The 17,305-nt window shown below is 37.9% G+C and overlaps 1 protein-coding gene across 10 annotated transcripts; it reads left to right on the top strand.

Annotated features, from left to right (window-relative positions):
• The first annotated feature begins 8,559 nt into the window (after window positions 1-8,559).
• LOC122973453 (transmembrane protein 272-like) lies at window positions 8,560-14,995 on the top strand. Of its 10 annotated transcripts, none has more exons than XR_006400023.1 (8): window positions 8,560-8,917; window positions 9,469-9,537; window positions 9,763-9,940; window positions 10,554-10,934; window positions 11,318-11,399; window positions 11,500-11,550; window positions 12,533-12,715; window positions 14,109-14,995. XR_006400023.1 is itself a non-coding variant. In XM_044340994.1 (7 exons), the coding sequence occupies exons 4-7, from the start codon at window positions 11,339-11,341 to the stop codon at window positions 14,297-14,299; spliced, it is 486 nt and encodes a 161-aa protein (XP_044196929.1). In that variant the 5' UTR covers window positions 8,560-9,537; window positions 9,763-9,940; window positions 10,896-10,934; window positions 11,323-11,338; the 3' UTR covers window positions 14,300-14,995. The 10 variants fall into 10 exon arrangements, 8 of the variants coding, with proteins under 8 accessions (XP_044196929.1, XP_044196927.1, XP_044196931.1 ...); XR_006400022.1 differs by having other exon boundaries at window positions 8,560-8,927; XM_044340994.1 differs by having other exon boundaries at window positions 8,560-9,537; window positions 10,896-10,934; window positions 11,323-11,399.
• The last annotated feature ends 2,310 nt before the right edge of the window (window positions 14,996-17,305 follow it).

Here is a 17,305-nt window from a genome sequence, read left to right as displayed (position 1 = left end):
ACACTAGGTCAGCCCGCACTGGCTACTGGGGGCTGGCTAACTACATTAGCTAATGATTGGTTTTCCATGGTGCAGAGCCGCGCTTCCAATTCATTAAGCCTCGCCTCCAACACTGCAAATAAACTATATTTTTACACGTACCATTATCACTAAAGGAGGCAGAGGAATAGTTTAAAATATGACACACCAAGCAAAAGAGAATGCCATTTATTGGCCAGGCATGGAAAAGGAGATACGGGGGTTTCAAGCTGGGTGTATTGTCTGAAGCCTACAGAGAGAAAGGGCTGAACCACGAGCCTCACTCAAACCTGTTGAGGTATCTTACTCCCTGGAGATAGTAGCCCTTGATTTCCTTTCTTTGAGTGGACCCAGTGACATTCACCAGAACTCCTAGCAGGTTAACCGCGTCCACCTAAAATATGGTCAGCCATGTTGTATGACATTGATGATGCTAAATGGAGAAGCTTTTGAGTTTTTATCAAAATCCATTGCCATGGTGATACATTATTGGAAACAGGAAACTGCATTTGAGGGGCTAGGGATACTTGAAAACTCGGAAACTGGGCACACATCAGAAGTGGTGTATTTACTTGTCTGATATGGGTCTTGGGCTTGGGTGTGGCAAAATGACTTAAGGGCACCCCCTAGAAAATTTCAAAGTCAAAGCCCCCACCTTTAAGTTTGACAATGAACGAAATTTAGTAGGTACATGTACCATGTCCAGACGCACAAAAAAAGCCTCTTGGAGCCATACTTAAGTCCAACAGGAAGTCAGCCATTTTGAATTTACTTTGCAATTTTTTCACAGTTTTTGCCATTTGCAGATGTTGTATTTTAACAAACCCCTCCTAGAGATTTAACCCGAGTGACATCAAATTTGGTCGGTGTCATCTAAAGACCTTTGCAATGTTAAATTGTGAAGCTTTTTAGTTTTCATGGAATGCCCTTGGCATGGCGTGGCATGGTGGTCAGTTTTTCCCCAAAACATGTTTGGGGCATTAAACAGGAAGTTTACTCAACTTTACACTGTCCAATCTGCCCCAAATTTCTCATGTTTGATAAGAGTCCAGGCCTGAACACATTTATCTGTCAGTATTGATGTTATTTATGAGGCATTATATCATTATAGTCTATTTAAATTGGACTTAAAAATGTTATTTTTCATACATTTGAAAGTGTGATTGTATTTTTATACGAACCTTTTATAGGAACTCCTTTATAGGACTCCTTTGACTTTAAAAGTCAAAACCACATACCTTCAAAAGTGAAACTTAAAGATAAGAGTAGGAAATACTTACTGAATACAATTTCATACTTCAACAGTGGCAGAAGAAATACTATACCTCACATATACATATACTTTAATTCAATATTTTACTGCATATGTTAATAATAAACTTCATACCATAGAGAAAGGACTGTTAAAGTTAATCTAAATGTCAAAAGTTATTTTTAAAAAATGTGTGAAATTACTGATGTGTTAACATGGAAGCAGTGTTTAAAGGTTGTAGCTACTCACAATGAAGATTAGACCTGTACTGTTACGGATTTCACAGCAATGACTCTCATTGTTGCTGTCGAGTGAAAATCTCACATGTCCAACTTTGGAGATTACCTTTATTCTCTTCCAGTGTCACATTGCATTTTGGGACAACTCAAAATTCGTGGTTAAAATGGTGCAGTTTCATCACATCAAACATCTGATGTGACAGTAATTCTTAACAGAAAACTCACAAGCCCATATGTATATTGAAATAGTTATTGGTCTCTGTAATTGTTCCCCCTGTTCATACTTGCCCTGAAGTACTGCCAGGCTTAAATGTAAGTGATGGGAGTCAAATACTCAGTCCCTGTTTCGTGAAAAAATGCATTGTTAAATTCAACATAGGCTGAGGTTCAATAGCCTGAGTTAGACAAAAGTAGGTACCCTCCACATGTGCAGCTTTTTCAATATTAAATTCCCAAAATAAAGAACTTCAAAACACAAAACAAAACAGACCCAAAATAGTAGAATAAAACGTATACAACACAAGTTACTCTAACATTATATTTTAGACTTTCAGAACTGTATATTTGTTTGGTGGAGAGAAGCTGTGGTGCCTCACTCTGAAAACTGAATACATGACAACGTATGCACATTAGGATTCAAACATGTATGTATTGTCACGTAATTACCAGTAATCCGCGCAGAACTAGCTCCTCGAAAACAAGCTTGAACTTCCTCTGTGGTTTAGTTGGAAAGGAAGTCACACTTGACAACATGCTCTGCAAAGCTCTGAGAAACTCAGACAAAGAAGAAATCTAGAGAAACAGAGGAAGCAAAGCAATAATCTTTATAAACATTGTTACTGTATTTGTTTGAAGATTTCTTCATTCTGTCATTTTTCCACTAAGTGAAGACTGTATCTTTGATTTGTATAATCGTAATAAATACAAATCTGTCTTTTCAATTTTCAGACTGCTAGGATGTTGCATCCATTGATCTTACTTCTCTTCATGAATGTAATACATTCATCAAAATTAATATTAAATGTTTTTGATTTCCAAAGAATATTATACTCTGCAGTAGCATTAACTTGTGTAATTTTAAAATACCACCTGAATAAGTGGTGCATGAATACACAACTTTTTTTTTCCAGAACAGCTCAACAGAGATTTAACATTTAAAAATTAAAGGACAAAATGTTTTGTAGTGACAATGTGAAAGGGTCTCTTCAGACAAATGTAATGTTTGAAAAGTTGAAAACACTCAGTCACTTTTCAGGTCTCATTTAGTTTCTCTTCCTGTCCATCTGCAGCTGCTGAGAGAGAACAACAACACTGGATGTGGTTAGAAAAACGCAGGAAGGTCAAAGAGTGAAAAACAGTATATTGAAAGTCACTGACTTCACTTGTAGTGAGAAACTAATATACATGTACTGTATATTAGCTGAGGACTTTTTTTTATTCCTGATTCAATGATGGCATATTTGTTAGTTTTCTTTTAACTTCTTTGGATTCACAGAAGTTCAGGATGATTCATCTGACTGATGGACAGTCTTTCACAGTTTTGCTTTTCCATCACACCATTATTTATTAAGGCCTGAGTACTGAGTAGTGTGAGGGCCCCATAGTAATGCAAGGAATTATTGTTTTTTTTGTCCAAGTGAATCACTTTTTTTTGAGGGGCTCAAAAAATCATGAAACTTTCCACGTGTCAGGAGTGGTGAACATTTATGTTTTATGGGTCTTGGGCATTGGTGTAGTAAAATGGCTTGATAGCGCCCCCTATTAAATTTCAAAGTTGAATCCCCCACATTTAGGTTTCACCTAGATATACCAAATTTGGTAGGCACATGTATCATGTCCAGACTTACAAAGAGCCTCTTGGAGCAAAACCCTTCAGCCATTTTGAATTTACTGTGCACTTTTTGCACAGTTTTTGCCATTAACAGGCATTGTACTTGAACAAACTCCTCCTAGAGACCTAACCAGAGTGACTTCAGATTTGGTCTGTGACATCTAAAGATCTGAGTTTTTATGGAATGTCCTTGACGTTGCTTGTTGGTCAATTTGCATCTTTCACCATGAAACATTACCTATGGTCATTGGTCTGACAAAAATAGAATTTCAGAAGGACTGAGATTATTTCTGGATCTGATGTGTGCTCTCATTTGTATTAACACCATCTCAGTCCTGTATCACCACAACATGTTTAGCTGCTTTGGCATGGAGTGTATACGCATCCTGTCCCAATAAAAAACGATTTACAACCGGTAACGTGGGTGTCACCCCTGCAGACTCCCTGACTGCATGGCAAAGCTTATTCACACTTCCGAGACCCCCTCGGATGAGCCGGATCATAATAGGGTTTTTGCAATGTGCTTTCCATGATCGATATGAGACACAAATGATGAGATTGTGTTTGTAAAACACCTTTTTTATTCACACAAACACATAAATATGTTGTTGTTGACAAAAAATAGTAATAATAAAACTAGTAACATGCATGAATAAAAAAGAGTTGATCATAATACAAGAATTAAAAAGAATCAAAAGAAGTACTTTTCAAATTTGGTGACATCAGTGAATGATAACGTTGCATGTGGTCAAGCCCTACAGCGTTGTGCAGCTGTGTAATCCAGTTTTTTCTTAGTCAGACATGGCAGCATCGGCAGAGTGTACAAGGAATAAACAGAAACACAGGTTGTTGTCTGCAACACCATTGTTAGAACTGTACAGAAACCGCACTTTCTTAGACAAAATCTCATCATATGGCACGCTACCCAACTTAAGACGAGCACCACCACTTCTATTCTGTGCAACCATAACAAGAAACTCCAATTCATCATCCGATGTAGAAGTGTCATTACTCTGTAAACCTGAGCCATTTCCTCCATAAACAGGTCCATATTGTAGTCGTTACAACGGTCTGTACGTCACTGGCCAGGGATGGCCCTCTGTGAGGTCTCTAGTACCTGATCAATAACACCAGCCAGCCTCTCTCTGACCCTAACAGGCACCTGCTCTGGATTATCCACTCCAATGTCTCTAAAATCGACACACTGGCGCAATTCTATGGCATTAAAAGCTGGTATGTCCCTAACCTGAATCTGTCCTCCACCAGACCTCCACTGTACAAAGCCATGATAAATTAGTGACTGATTTTTATGACATAAACTACTGTTGCTGACAAGATTCCTCCCGACTTCTAAAACTGACTAATATGGTGCATATCTGGTTTGTATGTGTAATGAATTTTGTAAATGTATCTCCCAGTTTTTTTAAGTTATCTAATAAGATGTTTTTGTAATCGTGGTTTGATTTAATGGCACTTTCAACTGTTGTCTCCTGTTGGCTAAGTCTGGCATCAATTCGGTCAAATCTATCCGTTATCAACCAGCGCGGTGACTCCTGCTCACCGGCCTGTGCTTACGACAAGTTGTCTCGTTGATCAGCAGCAGAATTCAGGCAGATCTCATAAAGCATCAACCTCGGTCAACTCCTGAAGACCTGACTGATCTAATAAAGTATCCTCCTGCCTGAGCCTCATGAGCACTGTGGGCATATGGTTACCTACCTCAGCAAAATCAAATGTAGCAGCGGCTACATCAGACACAGGGACACTAGTGTGAGTCTCTACAACCCCATTAAAATCAATTGCGTCATGCTCTAGAGGGACACTGTTGGCAGCTGTGTGAGTCTCTATAGTGTTATCCAGCAAATCCTGCAAGCCGCCAGTCAATACCCCAGTAACAGATTCACTGGTCCATTCATTTATTAATACACCTTATAAAAAAAGGCTTGGACTTCACCTTGGTGGTTGATCAACGGCTGTGCAGATATCGCTATCTCCTCCTACTCCTTGTGGAGTATTTTGTTCACAACAACAAAATATAAATGAACAAAATACTCATCTAGATGAAGCATCTACACGTTTCTCATCCACAGGCGCAGGTTGTAACTCACAACTCACAGACCTACACATACAAAGTTAGAAAAATACACATTTTATATACATATAAAATAACAGTTAATTTTGATAAACCATCCACAATTGTTTTTTGTACATACCCTGTGTCCGCGCTTGTCTGGACTGCTTTGTTGAGCCTTCTTTTCTCTGCCCTCTGCTCCCTGATCACCTTTAGCGACAGAGATCTCTTACGCTTAGGCTCATGCAGAGCCTCTGGAACTATAAAAACACATGTAGTGTTTCAGTGTAGCAGGTAGATGTATTAAATGACAAATAGTTTCTCACTTTAACAAGTATGAGTTATCAGATGTAATGGCAGGACCAGCTTCACGCTTACTCATGCACAGCACTCGGCTGTGTAGAGCATTAAGTTTCTCTTTCATGTCTTCAGACCACTGTTCAAACGCTTCAAAGTTGAAAAAAAAATCCATATTTGGCTGCGCATGCCGATCCTCTACTGGGTTATTATTGTTAACAACCGCCCAGCCAGAGCCATCACTATATTTAAAAATTTTATTAGGTGGGGCCATGGTTTAAATTAGTGACTGATTTTTATGAGCCAAGCTACTGCTGCTGACGAGATTCCTCTTTACTACTGAAACTGTCTAATATGGTGTATATTTGGTTTATATGTGTAATGAATTTTGTAAATGTATCTCCAAGTTTTTTTTAGGTTATCTAATAAAATGTTTTTGTAATTGTTGTTTGATTTAATGGAATTTCCCACTGTTGTCTCTTGTTGGCTAAGTCTGGCATCAATTTGGTCAAATCTATCCATTATCAACTAGTGTGGTGACTCCTGCTCACCGGCCTGTGCTTGTGACGAGTTATCTCGCTGATCAGCAGCAAGTAAACGACCAGAATTCAGGCAGATCTCATAAAGCACATTCAAATCAACCTAGGTCAACTCCTGAAGACCTGACTGATCCAATAAAGTATCTTCCTGCCTGAGCCACATAAACACTGTGGGCATACGGTCACCTACCTCAGCAAAATCAAATGTATCACCTGCTATATCAGACACAGGGACACTAGTGTGTCTCTCTACAACCCCATTAAAATCAATTGCGCCAAGCTCTAGAGGAACACTGACAGCGGCTGTGTGAGTCTCTACAGTATTATCCAGCAAATCCTGCAAGCCGCCAGGCGATATCCCAGTAACAGATTCACTGGTCCATTCATTTATTAATACACCTTATAAAAAAAAGGCTTGGACTTCACCTTGGTGGTTGATCAATGGCTGTGCAGGTGTTGCTATCTCCTCCTCCTTGAGGAGTTTTGCTATCAGCTCCTCCAGGAAACGTGTAGATGCTTCTATCTCATCCATGGGCGCAGGTTGTAACTCACGACTTACAGAACGACGGGTACAAAGTTAGAAAAATACACATTTTATATACATATAAAATAACAGTAAATTTGGATAAACCATCCACAATTGTTTTTTGTACATACCCTGTGTCCGTGCTTGTCTGGACTGCTTTGTTGAGCCTTCTTTTCTCTGCCCTCTGCTCCCTGATCACCTTTAGCGACAGAGATCTCTTATGCTGAGGCTCATGCAGAGCCTCTAGAACTATACAAACACATGCAGTGTTTCAGTGTAGCAGGTAGATGTATTAAGTAAGAAATAGTTTCCCACTTTAACAAGGATTACTTACTCCTGAAGCGGAGTTTAGCTGACGCACAACCTCTCTATTTTGCGCGCGCATTTCTACACCATTGGTAGAAGACACTAACAGTAGATATAAAATTAGATAAATTAGGCTACAAACATTTACTTTTACGTCTAAAAAAAGGTCTTCTACGGAAAATGTAAAGTGTTAAAACACTAACCTTCCACATCAATATGAGCTGGAGCAATGTTGTTTAAAAAAGTGTAATACAATTTGAATGACCACTCAACAATATTATTTTTTTATTATATATTATATTATATAATAATAATAATAATAATAATATTAAGTATAATTGTAGACTGCTTACCGTTTGGAAGGACCATTCTTGATCGAGGTATCCAAATGTTCACTCAAAAGCGTAGCAAAGAGGGTTGTACGAGCAGCGGTCAAGCCAGAAAAACACAATACTGTCGAAATGACTAAAACGCATCATGTAACAGCATCTTTTATATAAAACATGCCCACTAGCAGGTGTGGCTTACCATTTTTCGCACCTATGGATACTCTGGGGATGCAACAGGTAACGCAGGATGGGCATGTAGCAACATGTAGCAACGTGTCGCAACATGTAGCAACAACATCGTCCTGTCCGAGCGCGCTGGCATGAATCCGTGCAGTGCAGCGGTCGTGTCTCTCCACGGGCAGCAGGGTGGTGCTGCGGAGCGCTAACAGCTGGTCCCTGATGTAAACATTACACCCATGGCAGCGCTCCTTGCTCTCACAGCATGAATTTACCCAACACTCAATTTTAGAAGATTTGGAAATACAGCCTGCTTTATAAGAGAAATAATAGTCCCAAAAGTCAACCCGAAATTTAATATTTTTGCCTGCTACCATGCAGGTTCATTTCAGGTGTCAACCTCACAACCAAAATAAATAAATTCCTTTTGTATAGACAATAATGAAATAAAGCAAAAATAATAATCAAAATATCTGAATAATGGACAAAAAATTAGAATGTATTTTCCAGTATATTCTTCATCTGTAACGTCTCCATGAAATTTGGTGTCCCAAATATTTCTAGGTCGCAGCATTCTGGTAACTGTTTTTATTAATTCCTTGTTTATAGTGTAGTTATGTTATTTCTGTCTGCTGATTGTGTTCCTGTCTTATGAATGTTTCTTGTTCTCAGGACTCTTTTTTGGAAAACAATTATGTTCAGTTATGGTTGATCATGATCAATGATTATAGATCATAAATTCCATTGAAAACCACACATCAGTCATAAAAAAGTGTTTAAATCTATTGCATTATTTAAAACCTGGACAAAGTTGTGTGTGTGTCTATTCTGTGTTGCTGTCGCTGTGTGAGTGTGTGTCCCACGGCTCCACCTCCACAGTTGGGTGTCTGACCTTCGTCTATACCAACTGTTTCCAGTCAAATAACCATTCCGTGTGAGAACACCTTTTGGTTGGACAATTTCCAGGAGAGGAAGCTCTAACTCTCAGACAAGTGATGATCACCAGCCGTCAGCTGCCAAATGTGCTAGAATTGACAGTTATGGATGTATTAGTTGGCAGCCACAGGAGTATCCAGAGGGGGAAACATCAGCATCACTTGAACAGAAGAGAAAAGAGATGGTGGATATATTCAGTCAAGAGGGGCTAAGGGCAACTGAGAGAGGGAGAGTAAAGGAGCTAATGACAATCACATATACAAAACAGCTAGAGGACATAAATGCAAACCCACCCCCCAGCATTCTGGACATAAGTCATCATTTCTCCTGTCTTGGAAGTTCTTACTCTCCCACTTCACCACTCTCACTGGTGTTGAACTTTACTCCAGACTGAATGTAAGCTGATGTAAGTTTTTTGCCACTATTTGCCCTCTAGAACTCCTGTTGTAAAGGGTACTTATTTGTTGGCCCTTGTTTGTCCACTTGGCCCTGGCAAAAGTGCAGCAGTTCAACCTCCTCACAGTTCATTTTTTCATCTTGTAGAATAGACACATTGGCGCCATCTTGGGTTTATCAGATGACAGTGCTTTTAAAGGCTGATCAAATAGAGAAAATGAATAATTGCAATCTCACTGTTTATTGTGAAGGTATTATTTAGGTAGGTATTTGTAATAAATGCTCTTTATCTTGCAATCAAAAAGGTTTGTATATACATTGTATATATATTGTATTTGCATTCGTCTTCACTCTAACCAAGGGCCTAAAATATGCATTCATGTTTTTAATGTATTGCTTGTCGGCCTGCACATTATTGACAGATGATCATATTGAGACCAGACTGAAAAAAGGAAATTACCCTTAAACCTTAGAAGTAAAAACTAAAAGTTACAGACTAATTGCTTGGAGTGTTTTTCTGTGCCTTTGTTCATCTAAATTGTAAAACTGAGGTGACTACAACTCCTGCCGATGCCGAGGCCCAGTTCTCCTTTCCCACCACCCCGAGGCTCATGTGCTAGGTAAAACTCTCTTTCAATAGAAGTAGTCTTTTGAAGATAAATACAGTTAAGTGGACATAGCAAATACAGTCCAGTAACTCTTAAAGAAGCTCTGCTTTCTAATTAAAGTATCATTTCAAAGATGTCATGAGGTCCCTTTTTATTAAGCACAGGACAAAAGTGAAGACAGTCTGCAGATGTTACTATATTGTAATTGAATTGCTGTTTTATTTTTGATTATTGCAGGAGATACTGTGTGGTCTGCGAATAAGTGGATGCTGTCCACAGAGGGCTGTGTCGTAACCCCACATTCACCTCCCATGCTGGATTTCGTAACTGTCTTGGCTGTCTTGTTCGCCAGTTTCTATGTGTTTAATATAGAATATCAGGTGGAGGCAGCAACAACACTGGAGTTTGTTCAGAGGTATCGCTCACAAAACACATCGTACATCACACTTCTTTTACATTTACTTTACTTTTACTGCATTTCTCCTTTAAAGTTTGCTTATAACATTGACCCGGTGAAATCACAAAACTTGCATGCAGGTGGCCTTTTTTTTATTATTTTGATGGCTTTCTCCTCAAGCATTTAGAAACATTTAGGTTAACATGTTCAAATTACTAGGGCCATATGACGTTCTAAATATTAAACTACAAAAATTAAGGGAAAAACATACTTTAACATTTCTTAGCAGTGAAAGAATATTAATTTGTGCCCTAAGACTAAAACACAGAATCATACTGACAGAAGAGAAATGTAAAAATATATTTACATGGACAATCAATTCATGTCCATTAAAGGCATATACTAATGTCATTAAGTGGAGGAGAATACATCCACCATGAACATTTGTCTGCTGTGGGTTAATACAAGAATAGGACTTCTTAAGATCAAAACTCCAAACAGCATCAAAGTGATTTTAATGTTTTAACAATTGGGAAGCACTTTGACTTTGTTCCTAAAGTTCATATCCTTTTGACCTATAATTATCAAATAAGAGTTTGATCTTCCTATAAACTTGTTGATCGGCTGTGAGAGGATTCCTGTTAACCTGATGTGCTCATCAAACCAGCCAGGTGATTCTAACCAGCGGGCAGATTTTAATAACCATGTAAAACAATACACAAACAAGACATGACAACACTACCCCAGAGTTGAATCTGTTATTTATGTATCAGTCACATAATAGCGGGTGTTGATCCCATATAAGACAACAAAATATTTTAAGGTGACACAGAGCAAAAACAGTGAAAAAGAAATAAATGACTCCCATGAAAGTACAAATCAAAAAATGATCATTATTCCAATGCATTTTGTCATAATTCAGCAACACATATTAACAGGTTCTTGTCTGGAAGCTTTTCACTCTATTTTTCAGCTGTCATTGAGGAGCTGTAGCCCATTTGACCCATGAAAGGTACAACATGTCTGAATTTGTTCTGAAAACTCAAAATATATTTTTGTACTGTTAATTTACTGTACATGTTGCATTTAAATGCCTTTTCTGCTAAAAAAAAAAAAAAAAAAAAAAGCTTTCAAACACCCTTCTTCCTGTCAAAACTGTTCTTTCTTGAGCTTGTTTGGTCTCAGCCTTTGTTGCAAAAACTAACATGAAACTATTCATCAGTTTCAAGGAAGTAGACTTCAGTATGTGTGGTTTGTGGGAGGGTATATTTTGTATTTGCCTTTTGCTTGATGAAGAACACTTCTCAGGAAATGGCACCCCTATAGCAACTTTCAGCAGTTTTCAGACTCAGCGCTTGCAGCTTGTATGATCTGACATGTTTCTCCCCTCTGTAGGTTAGACTCACATTGCTAATAATGTCAGAGAGAGACACATCTCAAGGCATCTGCAGACATCAACCCTCAACAGCCATCGTAGGTGAGTGATAATGATGTGCAAAAGTCATGTATGCTTGTTTTTCACAGTGGCACGTAGGACAGTGTTGACTTTAAAATATGTTCTGTCTGTCTGTCGACAGTATGTTCAAAGGTGATTCTCTGCATCTTGCCCATTGCTGAGATAACAGTTGGTGAGTGACTAGTGTCCTTACTTTTATGAATGTACATTCAGATTGTATCTATATTATTTTAACCCCTTAAAAGATAAGACTCGCTTTATTCTATATTTTTCTCATTGTCGACAAATCCCACCACCACAAAAACAGAAAATGTTAGTCCATCTCTCAATACTTTCTGACTTCCCAACCTGTCTATAGGTTATTCTTTCCTATTGAAGACATAAATCTTTTGAAATGGGTCACAAATATATAGTTTCCATGTTTAAAAAAGGCTCAGTAACTTCCTAAAACAGGTGGGCACTAAAGTTTTTTTTTTAAAAAGCTACTCAAACAGAAGTGAATAGTGCAATTTTTGGGGACTACTTTCAGCAGCGGATTAATACACATTTGGTGCTCTAGAATTTACAGCAGCAGGATGTTACCCAGTGCAACTGTGTGACTCAATAATGTGTTTAAAATTATTTTTGGACAATTTAAGTCTGTGACACAGGCGAATAAGATATCACACTTAAGCTACACAGGCAACACTTGTTAGTGGGATCAATTAATTGTTGGTTGTTTTTTTTCTTTGTTGACAATAAAAAAATATTAAGCATTGCTTGACTTATCCTTTAACATTCAGGTTTCTCTTTATTTATTCCTCTTAAGTATCTTTTTTTTAAATATGTTATTCCACATTGTCTTACAGCATTATACATATTCAGCTTGTGTCAACTTATTATTTTCGTCAAAGCTTTATGATGTCTATACTGTTCTTTATGACTGTGCCATTGATTCTAAGTGAAATATTTGAGATATTTTGTGCATAATTTTATACCCATTTCCCCCACGTTCTGCCTGATATAATTGGTATTTTTAGAAACTACAGTTTAAAATAAAGTTCTGTGGGTTTGAACAATGTTTGTATGACTTTATAAGGAGTGGCCCACCAGTGAGTCACTGGGGTCAAGGACAATAATAAATGACTCCTAATCTTTGTCCATTTGTCTAACAGGAGCATTGTACCAAAATGACTGCCCGAAGCAGCACTTCTTCCCCATCTACTTGGAGGTAATGGGAGTCTTCCATCTGCTGTTGTTAGGGATCTCCTTCCTGCCCTGCTCCAACCAGTTCACAGCCTCGAGCTTAGCCTTTAGTGGCTTGAGCATTCTCCTCTTCTTGTGCTGGTTCATAACCAGTAAGTTCACAGAGCCAAGCAGTTACTGACCACTGCACCACAAGGAGCGATAAAATTTAAGATAAATACATTATATGTAAAGCACCTAATAGATAAAGCATCTAAAACACCAGTATTGCTCATTGTTCACTGAATGAATACTTGGTTGTTCATCCCCACAAGATCAAAGCGTTCTCTTCAGGCTTATAGTGGGACCAAGCAGCAAGCTCCAGTTCTGGAAAGTGAAGCCAGTGCGGAAGTGCCTTAAACCTGCATTCTTTCTAATGGCCAGCAGGGGGCAACTCCAATGGTTGCAAAAAGAAGTCCATTTTTATAGAAGTCTATAAGAAAATGACCTTTCTTCTCACTTGATTTGTTACCTCAGTAAACATTTTCCCAATTAATTTATGATCTTTATAACTAGTTTCAAGTCTTCTTCAATACAGTATGATGTTCATTTTGTAAATTATGGTCCCATTTAGAGTAAAATAGATGATAAAGCAGGGTATGCTTTAGAGCATGGCTACCTTGTGATTGACAAGCCGCTACCACGGTGACAACATTGGTTACATACGTTACGTATCATAACCCCAGATTAAGATAGGAGTATTGGTGTAGCTATCACTATTTCAGTGTGTTTTCGGTTCATGAAAGTTAATTATAACATTTTGTTCGCCTAAAAGTCTTGTTCAGCGTTTGGTTGTAGTAAAAGACCCTCTAAGGAGTCAGCTGTTCAGTTTTTCCGGTAAGTACATTTAATTTTAAGCCTGTTTTTCGCTAGCCATTAGCATTAGCATTAGCATTTGCACAGTTAACCATAGACTATGAATGCACCGTGCTAACCAAGCTAGCAGCTAGTGTTATGGTCAGCTCCACCCTCTTGTCCAAATATTGTCACTTCTCGCTCCAAAAATACAAGATGGCAACAGTCAAAATGCCAAACTCAAGGCTTCAAAATGGGAGTCCACAAACCAGTGGGTGACGTCACAGTAGCTACGTCCATTATTTTTTTTCAGTCTAGGACATGGATGTATAAAGAGAATTGGATACAGCGTCAGAGGCAGGTCCCCATTCATTCCTATGAAAGTTACTCAGTTGCGCATGAAGCCAAAAAGCCACTTTCTGCTGTATGTTTTCATCTGTACCCAGATGAAAACATACTGAAACATACACGCTCTATGGACCCAACACTTTGTAGAGCTGAAGAGAGCTGTAGCTGGTCATAATTCTCTGTAGGGTTTTGACAATGAGCGATCCTTTTCACATTACACAACATTGTTAATATAAAATGATTGATTAGTGCAGCTTTAAATCCAAGATCTGTAAAGGTGAAACATCCATATGTGAGAAGAACAGAAGTGTAACAGCCCTTCATATACAAACACAGTGTACTTTTTGACTTTTTTGTCTTTAGGTAATGTGTGGATATACTCGATCTATGAACCCAACATCAATAAGACAATGACAGATGTGGATCCTTACTGCAAAACACTCTACCTGTTTGCCTTCTGGACCGCCAACATGACCTACATCCCATTAGGTCTGTTCATTTGCTGCTGCTACTGTTGCCCCCGTCACCTTCCTAACCAGTTGCAAAGTTATTAAAAGTGGTGGTGCAGTGTGGATTTAATATCATACATATTTTACCTTTGAAACCACAGAAGCTTTCCTACAGGACATAATAATGTAAAATGGCTTTCTGTGATAATAAATTCAAGCACCAGTACCGCATGGTTTATTTGATATCCACCTTTTATCACAGACATATTATAATTTACATACAAAATACAATACTACAATACTACTACAGTACTTTTTTTGTATTTTTCTTTTTTACTTATTTTGAAATTTTATTATACAATAGTATTTTTACTACCACAAAAATATGTGTTTGAATATTTTAATATTTTCTATCATAAAGTTATGTGGTCCACAACTGTTGGGTGGATTTCTATCCATTTTGTACATTTATGTCATTCATGTCATCTATACTTTGTATTTACTGCTAATTAGCAAATGTTAGCCATCAGTGTGTTCCTGCCATCTCCACCCACCCGATTCCAACACCTGCCTGTGCACCTGCTCCTCATTCCCTCATTAGTCACCTAGTATAAATCAGCTTTTTTCCCCTCAGTCTTTGCTACCTGCCTGTTAATGACTCATCCTTCCTTTTCTTTGTTTTTGATGGCCAGTTTTTTGTTTGGTTTGGTTTGGTTTGGTTTGGTTTACCCTCTCTCATTGCCTGCCTGTTATCGATCTCCTCTTTGAAAATCGACCAAATAAACTCCCTTTTTACTCCAACTGCTCTGTGTCTGAGTCTTGCAATTGGATCCTCACATCTGGGTTCAGAAATCTTACAAAGGTCTCAGTGACTGACTTGACGAAAGGCCTTATTGAGGGAAACGTCAACTGTCGCCATGTTACTTTACACATAATTACTGAAAAAGTGAGAATTCAGGAGAGGAAATATGAATGAATGAGGAAGAGTGTAGATGTATAACTTGTGTTTGGACATTTGGATTCTTTTACGAATTACAATTAATCAAATTTGGGCTCAGAAAGAAGCAAAGAAATCAATTAAAAAGAGAAATATGAACAGTTGAGATTGAAAGTGGAATGTGTGAGCTTAAATGTTGAAATGAGAATTGTATTTCTGTTGAGTAAGAAAATATTAGCCAAGTGTGTGGTTTTAAAAAACGTTTTTACTACAAAATGTACAGTTAAGTGCCTTTCTGATAAAGTTGGTGAAAAGGGATGAAAATTAACTCTTCTGAGAGCTAAAATTGCTCATCTCACTATATTCATTCCCTTAATAAATCATTACGCAGGCTTTCTTTTCCCAAACCAGAAGCGTGGGAACCATGATGACAAGGCAAAAATAAAACATCTACCACCAAGCAAGATGGGTTGCCACTATATGAAGTGAAAGCTGCTGATAAAGACCTGGAAAGTTCTGTGCGGTTTCCATTTCCAGCCATCCTGGCAGGAAATATGAACAAACATGAACAAACATGCAGATACACAAGATACTGGTCAACAAACACCACACTGTTGTCTTGCTGTCTCCTTTTTACACCCCAAACATTGCCTCGTTGTCTGCATAATAACAGATGATATTCGCATCAAGGCAAAAACATTTACAGTGAGACAATACTGAGCAGAAAATGGTATTTAACAAAAGAAAAAGGTTAATGACTTACAGAAAAAACAAATTTAAATTATCTTCCTCCAGATATTAAAGGAATAGTTTGACATTTTGGGAAATGTGTTTTATTCACGATCTTGCCAAGAGTTAGATGAGCAGATTGATAAGACTCTAATGATTGGACAGTTAATATGAAGCTACAGCCAGCAGCCGGTTAGCTTAGTTTAGCATAAAGACGGGAAAAAAGGGGAAACAGCCAGTCTGCCTCTGTCTGAAGGCAACAAAGTCCTCTTTGAGGCTTTTTTGGAGGAAAGACCTTAATTAATTGTACCAGATTTTAAATATAAAGGAGCCTACTTCTGCAACAAAATAGATACATCAGTGGTTTACACCAATGGAAAAACAACACCAAACAAATAAACAAATCTGGGTTCAGAAATCTTACAAAGGTCTCAGTGACTGACTTGATGAAAGGCCCTAATGAGGGAAATGCCAACTGTCGCCATGTTACTTTACACATAATTACTGAAAAAGTGAGAATTCAGGAGAGGAAATATGAGTGAATGAGGAAGAGAGTAGATGTATAACTTGTGTTTGGACATTTGGATTCTTTTACGAATTACAATTAATCAAATTTGGGCTCAGAAAGAAGCAAAGAAATCAATTAAAAAGAGAAATATGAACAGTTGAGATTGAAAGTGGAATGTGTGAACTTAAATGTTGAAATGAGAATTGTATTTCTGTTGAGTAAGAAAATATTAGCCAAGTGTGTGGTTTTAAAAAACGTTTTTACCACAAAATGTACAGTTAAGTGCCTTTCTGATAAAGTTGGTGAAAAGGGATGAAAATGAACTCTTCTTAGAGCTAAAATTGCTCATCTCACTCTATTCATTCCCTTAATAAATCATTACGCAGGCTTTCTTTTACCAAACCAGAAGCGTGGGAACCATGATGACAAGGCAAAAATAAAACATCTACCACCAAGCAAGATGGGTTGCCACTATATGAAGTGAAAGCCGCTGATAAAGACCTGGAAAGTTCTGTGCGGTTTCCATTTCCAGCCATCCTGGCAGGAAATATGAACAAACATGAACAAACATGCAGATACACAAGATACTGGTCAACAAACACCACACTGTTGTCTTGCTGTCTCCTTTTTACACCCCAAACATTGCCTCGTTGTCTGCATAATAACAGATGATATTCGCATCAAGGCAAAAACATTTACAGTGAGACAATACTGAGCAGAAAATGGTATTTAACAAAAGAAAAAGGTTAATGACTTACAGAAAAAACAAATTTAAATTATCTTCCTCCAGATATTAAAGGAATAGTTTGACATTTTGGGAAATGTGTTTTATTCACGATCTTGCCAAGAGTTAGATGAGCAGATTGATAAGACTCTAATGATTGGACAGTTAATATGAAGCTACAGCCAGCAGCCGGTTAGCTTAGTTTAGCATAAA

The sequence above is a fragment of the Thunnus albacares genome, chromosome 22 (assembly GCF_914725855.1).
Source record: "Thunnus albacares chromosome 22, fThuAlb1.1, whole genome shotgun sequence".
In the NCBI taxonomy this organism is placed as follows: Eukaryota; Metazoa; Chordata; class Actinopteri; order Scombriformes; family Scombridae; genus Thunnus; species Thunnus albacares.
This window is presented reverse-complemented; position numbering and strand designations above follow the sequence as displayed.